Source organism: Rattus rattus, chromosome 6 (assembly GCF_011064425.1).
Source record: "Rattus rattus isolate New Zealand chromosome 6, Rrattus_CSIRO_v1, whole genome shotgun sequence".
Lineage (NCBI taxonomy): Eukaryota > Metazoa > Chordata > Mammalia > Rodentia > Muridae > Rattus > Rattus rattus.
Window position 1 is genome coordinate 54,011,925 of NC_046159.1, and position 18,060 is coordinate 54,029,984.

The 18,060-nt window shown below is 45.7% G+C and overlaps 1 protein-coding gene across 1 annotated transcript in view; it reads left to right on the forward strand.

Moving 5' to 3' along the window:
• Positions 1-307: 307 nt before the first annotated feature.
• The window catches only part of Adamts9 (ADAM metallopeptidase with thrombospondin type 1 motif 9), a 171,693-nt gene continuing 153,940 nt past the window's right edge, over positions 308-18,060 (forward strand). The window contains exons 1-3 of the mRNA XM_032906059.1: positions 308-422; positions 1,007-1,410; positions 6,017-6,179. Of these exons, the coding sequence (XP_032761950.1) occupies positions 308-422; positions 1,007-1,410; positions 6,017-6,179 (682 nt within the window). The remainder of the gene's footprint in view (positions 423-1,006; positions 1,411-6,016; positions 6,180-18,060) is intronic.

Sequence of the window (18,060 nt, forward strand, 5' to 3'; positions counted from 1 at the left end):
GTTCCGCGCCTTCTCCTGCCCGCAGGCTGGACATTATGCGGCGGAGCCGCCGAGCCCTAGTCCTCCGCCTCCTTCTCCTCCTCCTGCGGCCCGAGCGCCTCAGCTCACGGCAGGCGGCAGCGTTGCTCAGCGGAGCGCAGACAGGACCCTCTCTGCAGGACCTCAGCGACTCCTAAAGTCAAAAAGTTGGCGGCAGGGCGCCGGGGTTCCGCGCGCTCTCCACGGCCGCTGCCTCGCGTCGCCGCCAGCCACCAAAGCCGGCAGGAGGGAGGGGGTGGGAGAAGCGGGGGGAGGGGTGAGGAGCACCATGCAGTTAGTATCCTGGGCCACACTGCTAACGCTCCTGGTGCCGGACCTGGTTGAAATGAGGAGCCCCGACTCCGCGGCGGCCGTGCGCAAGGACAGGCTGCACCCGAGGCAAGGTAACATGGCTCTGGACCCTCAAGCCCCCCCTCACGCCCCCACACACTCCATCTCCACCTCCTTGAACACGCTCTGGGGCGGGCACCCCGCAGTAGAGGCCTCTCTCCTTTTCCTAGAAAGAATTACCTCCCGTTTTGGAACCTCTCCCTTCTCTGGGTCATCCTTAGTCAACTATTAGGGAGGGAAGCACTGCAAGAATTTTAGGGTCACCCCCCCAGTTCTTTTTACCTGACTTTTTACCATCTTACCCCCTGTCCCAAATCAACTCTATTTAATAACTTGGATCGCCAGAGAGCGCACATTTCACTGTATTCAGGATATTTATCAGAATATGTAATTATTTTGTTTTTAATATTTGTTCATCATCTGCCTTCTAATGCTCTAATCTCAGCCCCTCACCTAGTTCTCGGCTGTTACTATTACAGTAGGCGCTCAACAAATATTTATCCAGTGGTGGAGCGTGAAAGAATTGACTTAAAGTGGCTGCAAAATAAATTAGGACAAAGCCCCCCATCTTCTTTTTAAATTAAAACTTTCGGGGGAAATGAATGATTAGCTCATTTGCCTCTGTTTCTCCCTGCAGTGAAATTATTAGAGAGTCTGAGCGAATATGAGATCGCGTCTCCCATCCGAGTGAACCCCCTCGGGGAACCCTTTCCCACGAACGTGCACTTCAAAAGAAGGCGACGAAGCATTAACTCTGCCTCTGACCCCTGGCCTGCCTTCGCCTCCTCCTCCTCGTCTTCCTCTACCTCTTCCCAGGAGCATTACCGCCTCAAAGCCTTCGGCCAGCAGTTTCTATTTAATCTCACTGCCCATACCGGATTTATCGCTCCACTGTTCACTGTCACCCTCCTTGGAGAGCCAGGGGTGAACCAGACCAAACTGTATTCCGAGGAGGAAATGGAACTTAGGCACTGTTTCTACAAAGGCCATGTCAATACCAAGTCTGAGCACACTGCGGTCATCAGCCTGTGCTCCGGAATGGTAAGTGGGCGCGTGCCCCTTCCCTCCTCCCCGCCTCCTCGTCTGCTTCTTTAAGACTTAATTGCACCCTAGTCTGAACCTACCGAGTCTATGCTCTGGCGTTAAATATCAACATTGGCTTAGGTCTCGGAACTGGGGGGTCTACCGGTGTAGTGCGTGCTCTTCCACTCAAGAAGGGTGTACACATCTGTCCCGAGAAGGTCGTGTATCGTTTGGAGCTGTCTTAGATTGGATGAATTGGGTTTGCTGTACGCAGCCCAGCTCTGCAGCGTAGCTTGCATGTAGGTTTACAAACTCGGAGAAAGTTGCTGGGGTTGTGGTTTCTTGTAGCAAACTTGGCTGCTCTGGAGCCCTGCAGCTGAGTGCAGGGCGGACTCAACTCCTCATTGGCGCGTCCAGAGTCAGGGATGTAAACTGACAATCCCTGGACACCCTTACTGGCGCTCTGGGATATCTCTGGTTGTGGACGGGGCTACACAACCTAGTGTCCCCGCGTTCTTTCCTCTCGGAGCTTTTTATCACGTCAAGGAATTTTGAAACTGAACCAGATTGACAGGGAAGCCGATCCTGTCCCGGGAAAGGAAGGGTGGGCCAAATACTCTGAGAGCCGGGAGTGAGGGCGGAGCCTGTCTCTAAGGCGGTGTTTAGGGTTGGAAGGTGGGGGGGAGGGGTGGTGCACTGCAGTCCGACTCTGCACCCTGCTGGCGTGGTGGCTGGAGGCGTTAGAGTAGTGGGAGAGAGCCTGGAGAGATAACCTTAAGAAGAGCCCTATTCTAGAACCTGTGGCTGTTTCAAAATGTAGGAATGAAAATGTATAGCGCACGTTTCTCTAGGAAAGTTGGGTGCGACGGATACCGCCGGGCGCTGTCTAGTAGGCGTTTAGTGCGAGATCCAAGTTGGTATCTCCACCCTCTTTTTCCTGACCCCTCTGTTACCCTCCATTGGGATTAACAAGGCATCAGTCCCCAATCCCTCTGACAGTTGAGAGTCTTGTACAATTCTGGACCCAACTAGGGTAGCCCTTCGCTTTCCCAAGCGACGTGCGTTTCTACCACGCGCGTATGACGCAGAAACTTTCCCGCGGCTGTCTCTCCCAGCTCACTGCACCGCGCATTACGCACAATTGGTTATTAAAAGTCTGTGCCCCTGGCGCATTTACTCTCTCCCCTTGACACACACACCCTCCCTCTCGTCTTTCTAAATGGGGCTTGGGTACTCACTCGCATGCTCTCGGCTGCCACATTTGCTGGCTGGTTCTTGCGTCTTAAATTCCGGGTCTGGAGGTTATATCCTTCTTCGACTACCAAGAGCCTGCTCTTGGATCCCGGCAGGAGTTCCGCACTCCGGAAGACTGGGAGGAGGGAAGGTGGGATATGGGGAAGGGGGTGAACCCCTTCACCCACCAGCTAAGTGCTGGGAATCCTGACGCCCAAAGTACTTCCTTGAGATTGATTGAGGGTAGGCGGAGACCGCAGTTTAGCAAGGGGAGGCGATGCGGCGTTGAGTCATCACGGGCCTCAAACCTGGGCTTAGACACTAGAATGGCTCCAGTCTTTGAGAGGTTATTGCCTAGGTAGGCCTAGGCTGAAGTCTTGGGGCCGATCCCAGAGAATCAGTACACCTCACGATTTAAAACTAGGGACCCCCCAATTCCTGGATCTTCGACAGGACTGCTTGTGTACTTCGTTGGTAAACAGTCTTTACTCCTCCTCTTTCCCCGCCTACACACCGGTGGAATCTGAGTGGCCCCAGCAGTTGTATAAATATTTTTCTGCGTAGGTCCTTAATTTCCATTGGTGGTTTGACATGGTAACACAGTGCACGTGGTCTCCTTAAGAACTGAGAACCCGGGCTCCTGTAAAGACTCTCTGGGGTATACTATCCCCATTATCATGACATGTAACTTGCAGCATGTCGGGGGGGGGGGGTCCTGCATATATTTTAAAAATAAGCGAGCTAGATTTTTATGTCGTTAGCCACTAATCTAGCTCAGAGCTTCCTGCCTCCTTTGTCTCCTGGAATTTTTATTTCCTCCCAAGACCCCTCTTCATCATTTCTGCTGCCCTCAGTCCCTGTATAATGGTGTTCCTCACTTCATCCAGAGAGGCCTGTAGATGATCTGCCCTCATCAGAGTGATCCCACACGGTGTACCGCACATCCATACCATCATACCCCACTGCTCCCCTTGGCAGTTTCTTGGAATCCCATCTCGCACATTGCTCTTCTCTGCCGAGAGAATGTCTGTACCACAGTTTTGTTTTGTTTCTTCCTTTCTTTTTAGGACCACTGTCTGAGAAAGACCTCCACCTCCCTGCTTCTCTCCCAGCTTCTTTTTTCTTTCTCAACCCCTGCCACACACCAGTAACAGGTCAATCAGTGGGCTTCGAAATCTCCCCGCCAGCCACCCTTGATCACATAGCCTACACCACGTCTCCTTATATCCTAGTGAGTGATATCAAACTCGGCAGCTGACAATAAGATCCTGATATTACATAGCCTGGGGTCCGATTTCACCTTCGTTTTCTCTTCTGAAATTCTGTATTTCAAGTATTTGGCTTTATACTTTCTCTAAATTCTCTCCACAATACTCCACAGTCCTCCATGTAATATTTGTTCCAAAATCATAGACACTGTCTTCTCAGGGTGTGTGTTCTCTTCTGTCCCAGGCGTTGGCACCGGAATATCTCTCTCTCTCTCTCTCTCTCTCTCTCTCTCTCTCTCTCTCTCTCTCTCTCTCTCCATACTACAGTTTAGATGATACATGGTGTCTATATGTATGTAATGCATGTATTTAAAGGAATGGTCACCTTGGCCAGCATAAGACAAGTTAGGCCCCATTGATTATTTCTGAACTAACAACAAAACTGATTTCGTCTCCATGTTGTCAGCATTTATTGAGCTTTTGCTGAAGGCTCTTGGATACAATGGCCCAGTCCTCAAGCTACCTATTTTGTTTGTAAGAATATCTGGGCCTTGAGAACTACCACCCTCTCCCAGCCTCATGATGATAGGTGACCGGGTTGGAATTATATTACTCAAGAGAATGACTGGATCTGATTTTTCATACACTGAACTAAAAATCAGGATTCTGGGTCCAAGAATCTCTGGGTCCAAGAATCGGCACTAACACCAGCCTGCTCTGTACCACTGAAAAGCAAATCACTTCCTGTCTGTGCCTCTGGGGCTCCGTTTACTCTCTCCCTAGGCCTTGCAAGTCCTGTGTTTGTGAGATACCAGAGTTGCAGACTGACTGCCAACAGAGGTGAGCATGGATGTACTAACCTGCAGCTTCTCTGGTGACCCGTCAATCTGTCACAGACTCTACTAAAACTGACCTCTGCCTGAGTCTATGTTCTTGAGTCATGAGGGGAGCTGTGTTAAAATGTCAGGTTCTAGACATCGCACCTAGAAATTCTGAATCTGGAAATACAGTGCGTCACTCAGAATCTCATCAGAAAAAAAGTTTTTCTCCTGGGCTGCTTTGATCTTCCTTGCTTTGGGATTTCGAATGCATTTTCTCGAATAAGACACCTGGGAGGAAAGCACACTGAAATTCTGATTCTTGAGTTGACCCCAGAGATTTTGGTGCAGTTCAGCAGAGAGGAGGCACGGGTCAGTGATCTGGCTCTCTAATCAGCTCTGGAGGACGCTGGTGTAGGTACCCACACTTGTATTCAGGGGTAATGGTTTCTCTTGTGCATCAGAAATGAGAGAAGGCTTCTGCTTATTTTCTGTGTTCTGTGAAGAGAGAACAGTTTTGTGTCTCCTCTGAGACCTGGCACTTTGAATGCTCATATAACATTAAATGGTTCGAGCTTGAGGCCTTGTGAATCATTTGCAAACTTTGTACAGATGCGGAGAGGGGACCAGGAGAATGGCCTTTTGCAAGGTGTTCCTTCATAGTGCTTGGTAAGAGCAAATTGGCCCAAGACCAGTGAGCTACAACAGAACCCACTGGTCAGTTCAGTGCCTGAGAAGGTTCTCGAACTTGGCTAATCGAATGACTGGTATCCCATTTAACCTTCACAACTGCCCTTTAGGAACTTCACCTCCAACTGACCAGTAAGGAAGCTGATTGATGAGGATAGGTGTGGTCCTGGGCGTGCAAGTAGCAGCCTGTGACGACACTGGTTTTCAGGATATTGCTCTGCCTTAAGGGAACAGGAAGAGCCCATGTTACAGGCCTCACTACCTTTAGGGCATGGTGGCCTACGTGTACCTGGTGAATGTGAAGGGAAGGGTTTCGGCTTGTTCCTCAGCTATACACTGGTGTCTGTGACTTTCCAGGCAGCCTGAACACTCCACAGGATCTCTTTTAGCTGCCTGTTTGCATTAAGAGATTTGGGACTTGAGCACCGAGGAAAAGCTAGCTATGAAAAGCAGGTGAGATGAAGTTGAGAACTAGCTCCCACTAAGGCAGAAGGTGGAGATGAGCCAAGACTGCCCCAGGCTACCTCGGAAGAGTTTCAGCAGCCCTCCCCTTCCCCCCAGGGAGGAGCCAACAAACTGCTCTGCTCCTCCCTGGAATTACTTCACTCTTTGGGTTGTTTTTGTCCCTTCTGTTGTCTGAGTTGTGTTAAATCAACCTCTCTTCTTTCTTCACAGATGGGCACGTTCCGGTCTCACGATGGAGATTATTTTATTGAACCACTGCTGTCCGTGGATGAGCAAGAGGATGAGGAGGAACAGAACAAACCCCACGTCATTTATAGGCGCAGCAACCCTCAGAGGGAACCCTCCACAGGAAAGCATGCCTGTGACACCTCAGGTATTTGCGTCTTGCTTAAATATAGATACAGTGAGTGTTGACATGGGTTCATTGCCATGCTGCAGCTTTCTCGCTGTTTGCAGGACCACTACCCCGTATAATATGGCTTAGTCATTCCCCCAGTAAGGTACGTATAGCCCCTTGTATAGATGGAAACAACAGAGAGGTTTACTGGCTTGCTCAAGGTAGCACAGCTAAGAAATTCCAGTCAGGATTCGAGCTCAGAAAGCAATGACTCCAGTCTGTCCGTGGGCAAAGCCTCCACTTCTGTTGAAGTTACTGATACTTAGAACAGGGCTGGAGTCTGAACCTGTGACTCAGTGAGCAATGGTTTGGTTTTCTTCATCTCTTCTGTTCATTTGGTTCCACTTTTAGTTTCATGCCACGTTTGTAACTTATGCATGCTGGCATAGGTTTTCCATTTGTTTGTTTTTTTATCTTGTAATGGAACTCACAACACCTGCTATGTATTTCTCAGTTTGACTAATGCCCTGTAACCACAGGAAATCCAAGAATGGATCTGCGAGCTTCTTAGTAGGTTTCAGTCCCATCCTTATACTACAACTCTAGGGCTAAACTTCACTCCATTCTGGGCTGATGTGTGGGTCCATCATTAGGGGTGTATTTTCCTGAGCTCCTGAGGAAGCAGGTACTTGTCTGTGAGCTTCAGTCTGTAGGGTTGCAGCATTTCCTACTGACTCCTAAGCCTGGCTGCTTTCACTCGCTTGTAGCTTACCACTGAGTAGCATCCTTACCGTGTTCTCAAGTATTAAGGTGTTTCTTACAATGTTTTTAAAAGCCCATTGACTTCTTGCTTGTGGAACCATTTCTTTCTTTCTGTCTTCATCAAAACTGCGTCAACAAAGTGACCATCTATTCAAAGTTTTCTGGTATCTCCATACAAGACCGAGACTACCTTGGAGTGGCTTTAAATGCTTGCCCAAGGAGTTGCCAGCCTCAGCTTCTATATGTAGCAGAGTTGCTCAGAGTGAAGCTGTCTCCTGTCCTCATCTCCATTACAGGTGATATTTCTAAAGTGAATCCTAAAAGATGAAGACAGCTGCTTATAGTCTGAGAGTAGTCAGTGGCAATGGTAGAATTATCGATCTCCAGACTCATTGCATCCACTGCGGTGGTCTTACCTGAGAGGAAGGCGGGATATGACTGAAGTCACGTTACTCAATCTCTCTAAAGGACTGAAGAAGCCATATGGCACACATCTGGAGGATCATGAGTTCAAGGCTAGCCAGGGCTACTTTGTGACCTCCAGAACTGCCTGGTCTATGTATTGAAATGTTGTCTAACAACAAAAGAAACAAAAAGAAAAGCCAAATGTTGATGTTGGTTTGATGTACTGAGAAACAATGCTCTCAGACGCTTGAGTTGAGACAAGCCTGCGAGCCATTGGCTAGGTTAATAGTTAAGATTCGTCAACTTTTATTTTGTAGACCATGGTAAGCCAGGCTTATTTTAATTTCTCAAATCTGTATTAGCGAGCACATATTTTAAACATGTGTTATATGTGTTTATATGTGTTGTAAACATGTTTATACATGTTTAATCTGTGTTAGTAACGTATTTTATGTGTTTATATATTATAAACATATTTTATGCATAGGATAGAAGGAAATACATGATTTCCCCTTTTCTGTCTAATTAATGTGTTAAAAAGAAATGGATATGATACTTGTGTTTGATGCCCTGAACACGTGATCCAGGTGCTAATGTGCTTTTCCATGCTCTAAGGTTCTTTTCCCTAACATGACTGCAGAATAGCTTTTAAAAGGTAGCTAGGATGTCCAACACAGAGGTCAATGCTAGCAGCAAACCACCGAACTGAGAACAGGATCCCCTTGGGGGAATTAGATGAAGGATTTAAAGAGCTGAAGGACCTTACAACCCCATAAAAACAATTCCAACCAACCAGAGCTTCCAGGGACTAAACCACTACTGAAAGACTATACATGGACTGACCCAGGGCTCCAACTGCATAGGTAGCAGAGAATAGCCTTGTTGGGGCACCAACAAGTGGAAGGGGAATATGGGGGTTAATAAGGGGGATATATAGAGGGAATACCCGTATGGGGGAGGGGGAGGGGGAGGGGAGGAAATGGGGACTTATGGACAGGAAACCGGGAAAGGGAATAACATTTGAAATGTAAGTAAAGAAATATATCTAATAAAATAAAAGGGTAGCTAGGAAATCCTTGCCTTTTTTTTTTTTTTGGATAGTCACTGTACAAAGCACAGGCTCTACACTCTTCCCCTCCATCTCTACTACAGACCCAGCAAGGCAGAACACACTCTCTTCTGCCTCCTATCTGGTAAGGAAACTGATGCTCATGTGGGTGAAGCAGCCTGCCCAAGACCTCATTGACAGCCCAAAGTAAAGCCCTGCAAGGTTTGCCTTCTCTTCCACTCATCTTCACTCTGCAGAAATGCATGTAGGAAAGCGAAGCAGGAGAAAGTCTTGACCATATCATTCAAGAAAATTTTCAAGGTTTCTGTTTGCTTGCTTTTGCTTTAATGAATTACATGACACAAGTTAATAGACTTTTGATTTTTCTGGGCTAGAGGACACATTTTCAGATCTTGTTTGAAAAGACAGAAAGAAAAAGAAAGAAAGAAACAAACAAACTTAAATGCAGGAAATTGAAGATGATCGATGGAAAATAGCTCATCTGTCACTTAGCCTCTAGTTGTTGCATTATTGGGGTCAGAGGATGCAGCCTTCCAAATCACCAAGACCAAATGTTTGTTTACTTTCTGACATTAATTTGCCAGTGACCGGTGATCTCCTGAACACTTCCTTCACCCTATGGAATGAATCAGAAGCCTGACAATTTTGGATTCTTTAAGACAGGGGCTCCTGCACAGCCCAGGCTAACTTGGAATTCACTTATGTGGATCAGGCTGACCTTGAACTCACAGAGGTTCACCTATCTCTCTACCTGCAGAGTACTGAGATTAAGGATGTGTATCAACACCCCTAGGGAGCCTGGCAGTTTTGATTGCCTCTACCAAAGGTTGCTGTTGGACTTCGCCCCTTAGGCTTTTCTGTTCCAGTTGCTTCTGTATCTCTTTGAGTTCAGATGCAGTATTCTCAGAAGAGTCTTTAAAAAACTTCAGAATGTGGTACAATTCACCAACACCCTTAGCAGCACTGACAGGTAGGTCTTGGATAACAGGTAGCCTTAGCCTAGGGAGTGAACATAGCATGCTGGTGGGAAGCAATAGCTCTTGGTAGAGAGGAAAGGATATGCCTAGTAATGTCTGTCTCCTTCTAGTCCTTAGCAGGGATTGGTCACTTCCCCTCTGGAGAATACGGATGCAGACTCCCTTAAAACAAAGAAACCGACTAGTCTGCGTCTCTCAGGCAAGTGGGATGGGGTCAGGTTGGCACTTTTAATTACGGTCCAGGTGATTGGGATACTCAGGTACATTCAAGCCTCACTGCTAAAGCCGAATGGAAGGCATATGTCTCTCTCTGACTCGTGTAGTTTGTACCACCAGGACTTCATTTTCTTATATCAATTCCTTCTGATCTTTGCTGATAGAGCAATAGAGTATTTGAACGGGTATCTTGAGTAGTAAAGTCTAGTTCAATACTCTAGTTATAGATGGGAGGGGAAATCAGAGCTGGGCTGTGGACTTCGGTGCTTATTTTAAGGAGCAGTCACCCTGCACTGTCAATAACTGATGGAACTTTCTCTTGCCCAAGTCTGGGAGTGGCCTCTGGAAGCCCTAGACAGAGCTGGGTGTCACCTTTTAGTTGCCAGATAATGGGATTCTCAGCAGGGAAGGCTACTCCGCCCCTTGTACTGATGCACACAGATGCGATGTCAGCCTCACTCGTTTCTGATTCTTGATGTAGGTCTCGTTCTCAGAACAGAGTCTGAGATGGTATATTAGAAATGTGTGAAGGAGCCTAATGCGCTGGGAACCGGGGACTTACAAGGGAAGGTGTAGCTTTGTATGCATTTATTCATTGAGCCATCAAGTACTTGTTGAGCAACTCTTCTACCTCCTGATGAGAAAACTAGAAGCCACCTGTTTTATATGACCTGAATCATATCATAGGATACCAAAGAAAAACATCGTGAATTCTCCAAGGCATGTTCAGACTGAGCATGAAATAATGAAGGTCCCAGGAAAGGGTTTTGCAGATAGTATGTATTCATAGGATGGAAGATGAGAAAGAAAAAAAGAGGAAAGTTCATGAAAATAGGGAAGATAACATTGTGGTCAGGGAAGGGAAAATAGAAACACTAAACCCAGATGTAATCACCTGCAGTTTTTCCATAAGCACATTGTTAATGGAATATGCAGCTTGCCCAAAGCTGTTGTGACCACCATTGGTAAGACTGAGTGCCTTCCTGTCTCTTATTTCCTCTTCAGCCGGTGTAGTATTTTGTTGATGGAAAGCTCTTGGCCTAGTGTCTACCCTTTCTGACATGGCTTTGTTTTGAGGCCATTGGTTGTATATTTTGATTCCTTGGATATATCTATATGTTTTGTCTTTTCATTCTGTTTGCAAATCCATTGAGATTCACAATGGCGAGGAGGGTGTCAACTTCCGGTTGTCATCCCTTTGAGAGAGCAGAGACAGGTTTACTGATCTCTCTGTCTACCTGTTCTTCGCCTGAGGGACCCCCAGCGGCAGGTTGGGGCAGCCCTCAGAAGGACCATTCTCATTTCCACTGTTTGCTTCCAGGTAAAAACACAAGCCCTGTTTCTCTGCCTTTGTCTCTCTCTTCGTCTGTTTATGTGTAGGTTTGGGGTGTGTGCAATTGTGTGCAAGTGCATGAGATGGCTGAAGTTGACGTCAGGTGCTGTCCTCCACTGCTCTCCTTCTTCAAAATGGAAACTCTCAGTAAACCTGGAGCTTGTCAACTTGGCTAGACAGGCTGACAAGGAGCCTCCAGAATCCTGCATCTCCATCTATCCTCCCAGTGCTGGAATTACAGAATGGCACACGAGTGGGCTTTTTATCATAGATGCAGGAACAGAACTCATGCCCTCATGCTTGCAACATAACATTTTGCCAACTCCCCATCCCCAAGTTCTGCTTTTGTTTGACCCGGAACCTTTCACAGGAAAATTAGTCTGATCAATGAGCTGATCAGACTCGCTGGTAAGTGTTACTATAGTTTCTCCTTTAGTATGCACTGCACCAAGACCAGCTTCCCCCACCGCCATTAGGACCTTGAGCATTATGTTGCTCCTTGGCTCATCAATGCCACACTTAAGCAATTGGACAGTTGGGGTTGGGGATTTAGCTCAGTGGTAGAGCACTTGCCTAGGAAGCGCAAGGCCCTGGGTTTGGTCCCCAGCTCCAAAAGAAAAGAAAAGAAAAGAAAAAACAATTGGACAGTTGTGTTCAAGCGATTCTGAACTGTTTCAGTGCTGCTTATTGTAGGAAAGAACTAGAAACAAGTACCCCCCCAAGAAAGACAGATGAATATGGTACTGTGCTAATGCAAGGATTCCCGTGGAGCCATTACAAATGAGGGTGCAGATTTAACACTAGGAAGTACAGAGCAGATGCAGATTATGAATTAGATGCACGTAAAGTCCCAGCTTTTAAAAATGACCAAGATGATCTGTGCTTATGGTTTTTTGTGCTGTATCCTAGGGCACAGGACGGTGGGCCATATTAACAGTAGTTTACCAATAACTGTATATTTATAATTAACATGATTTTATAATAATATAATTGTAACATAATATAACAGTATATGCAGAGGCACAAAAGTATGGGAAAGTGATTATTTCTTGTTTTAAAGAGCATAGGCAATCTTTGCTTTTCAAGTTTATACTCTTTTGCTTTGTTTTATTCTTTTGCTATTATTCTGTGGTACTTTTCACAGAATTTGGCAAGTGTGTCCAATCTGTAGTCTACTGGCCACATGAATGTAAGGGTACTTTGACCAAAACATAAAGCTTACCCAAAGCTTTTGAGGTGTGTGTATGTGTGTGTTTGTGTGTGTGTGTGTGTGTGTGTATTGTGTGTGTGTGTGTATGTGTGTGTGTACGTATGTGTCATGTGTGTGTATGTATGTGTGTATGTGTGTGTATGTGTGTGTATGTGTGTGTGTGTGTGTGTGTGTGTGTGTGTGTGTGTGTGTGTGTGTGTATGTGTGTGTGTGTGTGTGTGTGTGTGTGTATGTGTGTGTGTGTGTGTGTGTGTGTGTGTGTGTGTGTGTGTGTGTGTGTATTGTGTGTGTGTGTTTGTGTGTGTGTGTTTGTGTGTGTGTGTGTGTGTGTGTGTGTTTTTGTGTGTGTGTGTGTGTGTGTGTCTGTGTGTGTGTGTGTATGTTTGTGTTTGTGTGTGTGTGTGTGTGTGTGTGTGTGGCTAAATTGCACAGTTCCTGAGCATGAGCTTTGTAGATGACAACATCATGTCACAGGGTCAAAAAATCATACCCACTTGATTCTTATCCCTTAGGACTAGAGATTGCAGTTACTTTTAAGTGGACTTGTCACAGTGAGATAGGTGAAGGCCCTTCTCTGTATTTACTTCTTTACTACATACATGGTCAAGGTTGAGTCTCTATCTCAGCTCAGCTCAGCAGCCTCCTGGACTGACCGCTGGGTACTGCAGTTAGTGTGTATCCTGACTACTTAGTGGGCCCTCAAGGGTGCATACTTAAAGACTGGGGATCAACACAGTTCAGGCCATCATATGGGCCTCTCCTCGTGTGCATCTGAGATCGCTTTACCACATATTATCATATCATTACATTCTTCGCCATCATAGGAAGTCATATCATCCCTATTCAACAATTGAGAAAAAACACAGCTTTCTAAAGTCACACTCATGGCCGGAAGTGGGCGTACACCTCCACCCCAAACCAACAAGTTTAGTTTGTTCTATACTAGGAGCCAGACTTCACTGAAAACACAAATAAAAGCTGCCTTCTAGAGAATTCTATTTTGTCCCCACGCTGGTGAGATACATATGTTGTTACTATATAGTCTGGCTTCACCTTGAGCTTCTGGTCCTCCTACCTCTCCTGGCTGACATCGCAAACGGATGCCATCATACCCAGATGGTAAATTCTTTCTGACTTAAATTTTCAGAGCGTTGTTTTTGATTTGCATCTAATGTCCCATTTTTGAGCAAATTTCCTATGGCTTGTGTTGAGCATGCATCCTGTATGGTTATGAGTCTTTATATAAATTACATGAGGGTTTTTCCTGGTTTTTATGTTTAATTGTTATATGTTAATTACATACAGTAGGAACTGGTATGGCCTGTAATGCAATTCATCCCCCTCTTACACACATTTGTCCCCTCCCTCTCCCACTGATCCCTTTCCCTTTCCCATCCTTTGCTTACATGCCCCCAACTCCATTTTGAAATGACCCAGTGAGTTTTATTACTGTTGCTTACAGAGGGTAAGTGAAGGGAGGTTTACAGAAGAATGAGCACCTTATCAGTGGCTCCTCCATTGAAGTAAATGTTTCTCCCTCAACTCTACCAACCATTAACTGAGTAGCAACCCCCAGGAGGGGGTGGGGCCTTGGGAGCTACTCCTCTGGGTCATATGTTGTAATTCTTCAAACACCTCCCACTTGTTGGTGAGAAAACTGAAGCACAGAGCTCATAAAGCAGAGCGATGTAAGGTCTAAATAACTCATAAGTGTAGATTTCCCCCAAGCCTTAGATCTGGTCTAGTTAGAAGATTTTCCCAGGCCTGCTCCTTTGTGGATTCAACCACAATCATAGAAACTACCATTCCTGGACAGATAACCCGCTGGCCTGCCTGGAGTCTGGTTTGATTATGAGGAACTCCATGCCCCAACCTTTCACCTAGACTGCAATGACACCCTGTGGCTTTGTGACTCTTGCATGCCCCTGTTGGAGTGTCTGCTTGTTACAGATTACCTTCTGGGATCCCCTTAACAATTTAGCATCAACCTACTGATTCCATCAGCATCTCCAGAGTAGGGAAGTGCTCAGGAATCCCTCCGGGGAATTTTATGAACAACCCAGAGGCAGCTGGCCAGTGCCTGGGTTAATGGTGGTCCACAGTGGACTGATCAGTTTTTAGGCTGATTTCCTGCATTTCCCTCTCATCTCCATCTCTCACCCTGTGAAATAAGAACAGGTAACTTCTAATTCAGGGGGACTCTCGGATTATTGTACAGGACTCCAGATAAGTGCCCTGCTGACAACAGAGTGAGGACTTCGGATGTAGGAATGAACGATGTCTTCTTTAGTTTGTTCTCACAGTATCACTATCTCACCTAGGCCTGGCCTCCAACTTGACCCTTCACTCTTAGTTTCCAAAGTGCTAAGATTATAGGTATATCCCGACACATCTAGTGCCATCTTGTTTGTTTTTTGTTTTTTGTTAAAACCATATTTTATTATGAATGTATTTAAGTGTACATAAAATAGAGGTGATAGCAAAAGGAAAACGCCATCTATATTTAATAGAGACTAAGGATTTCCCACTTACTTCTCGTTGGTTTGCTTTTTCCTGGAATGTTTTAAAGTGAGCTCAAGATTCATGACTTTACATCTCTAAATATCTCAGTCTGGACACCTAAGGGAATTTCTCTACAAAACTGAAATCCATTTTCTGTGGTAAGCAAAATTAGCACCGATTCCTCCACAGCACCCAAACAGCATCTCGGTTAAGCCATTCCTATTTGTCTCGCAGTTCCTTCCTATTTGTTCAGATTGGGCTCTCCACACAGTCTGGGAATTGGGTGGGGCAGTTGCATCTTCAATAGTGTTTGTGTTGTTATCGTTGCTGATGTTAAAATCGCCGTGTGGTTTTAGATTTGCTCAAGCTGGCCCAGTTTGTCTATCTGTCTGTCTGTCTGCTTGTCTGTTTTCTGTCTGCTTGGTCTAGTCTGTGCTTCATCCTGGTCAATTTGCTGCTACAATAATTTGAAGATCGGGGCTGGGGATTTAGCTCAGTGGTAGAGCGCTTGCCTAGGAAGCGCAAGGCCCTGGGTTCGGACCCCAGCTCCGAAAAAAAGAACCAAAAAAAAAAAAAATTTGAAGATCGAGCTAGCCCTCAACCACAGGGTGGGTATCACATGAAGTCTCTGGTAGTTATGGAGGAATTCAGAGAAAGAAGCACAAAAGGCAGTGTGGTTGGGCACTTTTGTTGTTGTGGTGGTTGTTGGTGGTGGTGGTGGTGGTCGTGTGTGTGTTTCACATGCATGTACGTATATGTGTTTGCCTATGTGGGCTCCTGTGTGTATGTGTGTTCTTGTGTAGACAGACCAATGGTTTCTGTCAGGTATCTTCTTCAGTCACTCTCCACCTAATTTATAAAGGCAGGATTGCTTACTAGATCTGGAGCTCACCAACTCTGTTCATTTAATCTAGCTAACAAGCTTGCTCTGTATCTCTGCCTCCCAAATATTGGGATTACAGAGAGGCCTCCATGCCAATCCAGCATCTATATGGGTGTTAGGGATCTGAACTATGTCTTCACATTTGCATGGTAAAATCTTTACCTACTGAGCCATCTGCCTAGCATTGGGCTGGACTGTTTTGTTGTTGTTGTTTTGCTTTGCTTTGTTTTAGTGTGTGTGTGTGTGTGTGTGTGTGTGTGTGTGTGTGTGTGTGTGTGTGTGTGACTCTATGCTTTGCTTTGCTGTCTCTTGGAGTTTTCCTACCAATAGAAACAGTCTCTATTCATAGCACTTCTTCCCACTGTCTTCTATGACGCTCAGGGTGGTCCCTTACCTGGGAGTTCCCAGAAGAACTAGTTTGAAGATAGAAATGTAAAGTGGCAAGATAGCCTTGGACCTGAGGACATGATGTGAGAAGGACTCTCCTGTTCCTTACTTAGAGCATTTTGAGTTTCTGAACCAGAGAGAGCCTGGAGGTGCATTTCCCTTACTACTGCCAGGGTCAGGTATTTCCTGTCTCCTGCCCATCAGGATCTTGGGAGTTCCTGCTGTACTTTGGAAATCTCTTTCTGCTGCTAAGCGCTGCTTGCTAATGTGTTCATGTTCCCAGAAGCCACTTGAAGTGGGTGTGGATGCACATCTTTCTGTAAAGGGACAGTGAGAATTGTCAGAGGGCTTCTGCTGGTGGGAGCAGGAGCTCTTAGAGTTAGTATGAGGATCCTTCTTTCAACCCTTATCCAGGATTGGCTATTTCCAAGGTTTCTTTGTATGAGGAAACAATTGGTCTAATAATCATAGACTATTTATCATAGGATGATGATTTAGATTCCATAACTCTGTTTCCGCCAAGTTTTGATTCTTTGGGATAATCAGACCATTGCCGAGTTGATATTATGGTCTTTCTGGGTAAACTTTTGCAGGTAAACTTTCTCATGCCACTTTTTGTAATGTTTGGACTAGATGTCTGGGTGAACATTCTATGTGAATGCAAATCTTAAATAAATAGGAAGTACCACTGAGAGGGAGACGGGTAGATGCTGGGTCAGGCTTATAGTGGGGCTGGTGGCTTTCAGGAGAGAAGAGACCCCAGTGAAGGCTGATCTGGGGTGTGCCTTCCGTTTTCATCCATTCTCTGTGATGTTAGAATGTTGAGAAATGCAGCTTGTGTCTGGAGAGGGTTCAACCTGATTTCAGCATAGCCTTAGAATGTTTTCTTCTCTGACTTTTAAAGATCTTTCTATTTTCCTCTTGGGTTTCCCAGTATTCCTGTTCCCATTTAATTTTAAGGTACAACTTACTTACCTGCTGGAAGAGTCTTAGCATACAGTTGTGCGAGTTTGGGCAAATATTATGATACCATAATAGTAGTCTCTCTTTTCCCAGCAATACTCTATAAACAGGATCAGCAATTCATTGCATTTGAGATTCACCCATTGGGGTTGGGGATTTGGCTCAGTGGTAGAGCGCTTGCCTAGCAAGTGCAAGGCCCTGGGTTCGGTCCCCAGCTCTGGAAAAAAAAAAAAAAAGAAAGAAAGAAAAAGAGATTCACCCACACCCCTGCCTTTGCTAGTCATCTACCCAGCCAGTTGTAGCCAGTTGTCCTTTTTACTACGGAGCACTACTCCATTCTATGAATGTAATGCTCATCTACTGTACAATTGGTGAGCACTGATTTTTCTGTTGCACATAAAGCCATTCTAAACACTGGAGTACAGATCTCTCTATGAATATACTTTTCATTTTAGCTGTATGTCCACCTCAGAGAGACTGGCTAATATAACAAATGTGTATATAATTTGTAAGGAGCAACCAATTTACTAAGCCCTGTGTCATTTTGCAGTAGGGTATGAAAGTCTGTTTTCTGGGTCCTTACAAGGTCTTGCTACTTTTTGTATTTTGTTTGTTTGTTTACTTATTCATTTATTTGCTTAGCAAGTCTAGGATGGAACAGAGTCTCTGTGCAGTTTTGATTTGCATTCCCTCGTGACTGCTGGTACTGAGCATCTGTACTCAGGGTTGTTCGCCATTCGCGTATCTTTGATGAAATAGCTATTTATATATTTTGTCCATTTTTTAAAGAACAGGAATGCTTTTTTTCCTCACTATTAAAGTTTGAGAGTTCGTTATCCATTCTGGATACAGGACCCTTATCAGACACGGTCTCTGTGAATATCGTGTCCTGGGCTGAGGCTTGTCTCTTCCGGAAGCTCCATCGTTTGCAGACACGAGCTTCCCAGGCAGCTTCTTCCCTTCTCCGGCAGCACTTAATGCACTTCAGTGTTCCACACTGTCATGGACCTCCACGGCAGCAAAAGCCAAGGGTTTGTCAAGGATAAGTGGAGAAGAACGGAACAGGAGAGGCTTATTTAGTGATTGTTAGTCAAAAGCAGTTTCTCCTACAGGATGGGTACGCTGATGTTTTTATTTCTGGCTGGCATCCAGCAGCGTGGTTCCAGTGTTCATCCACCGCGCTGTGTGCTAGGAATGTGGGTGATGTCAG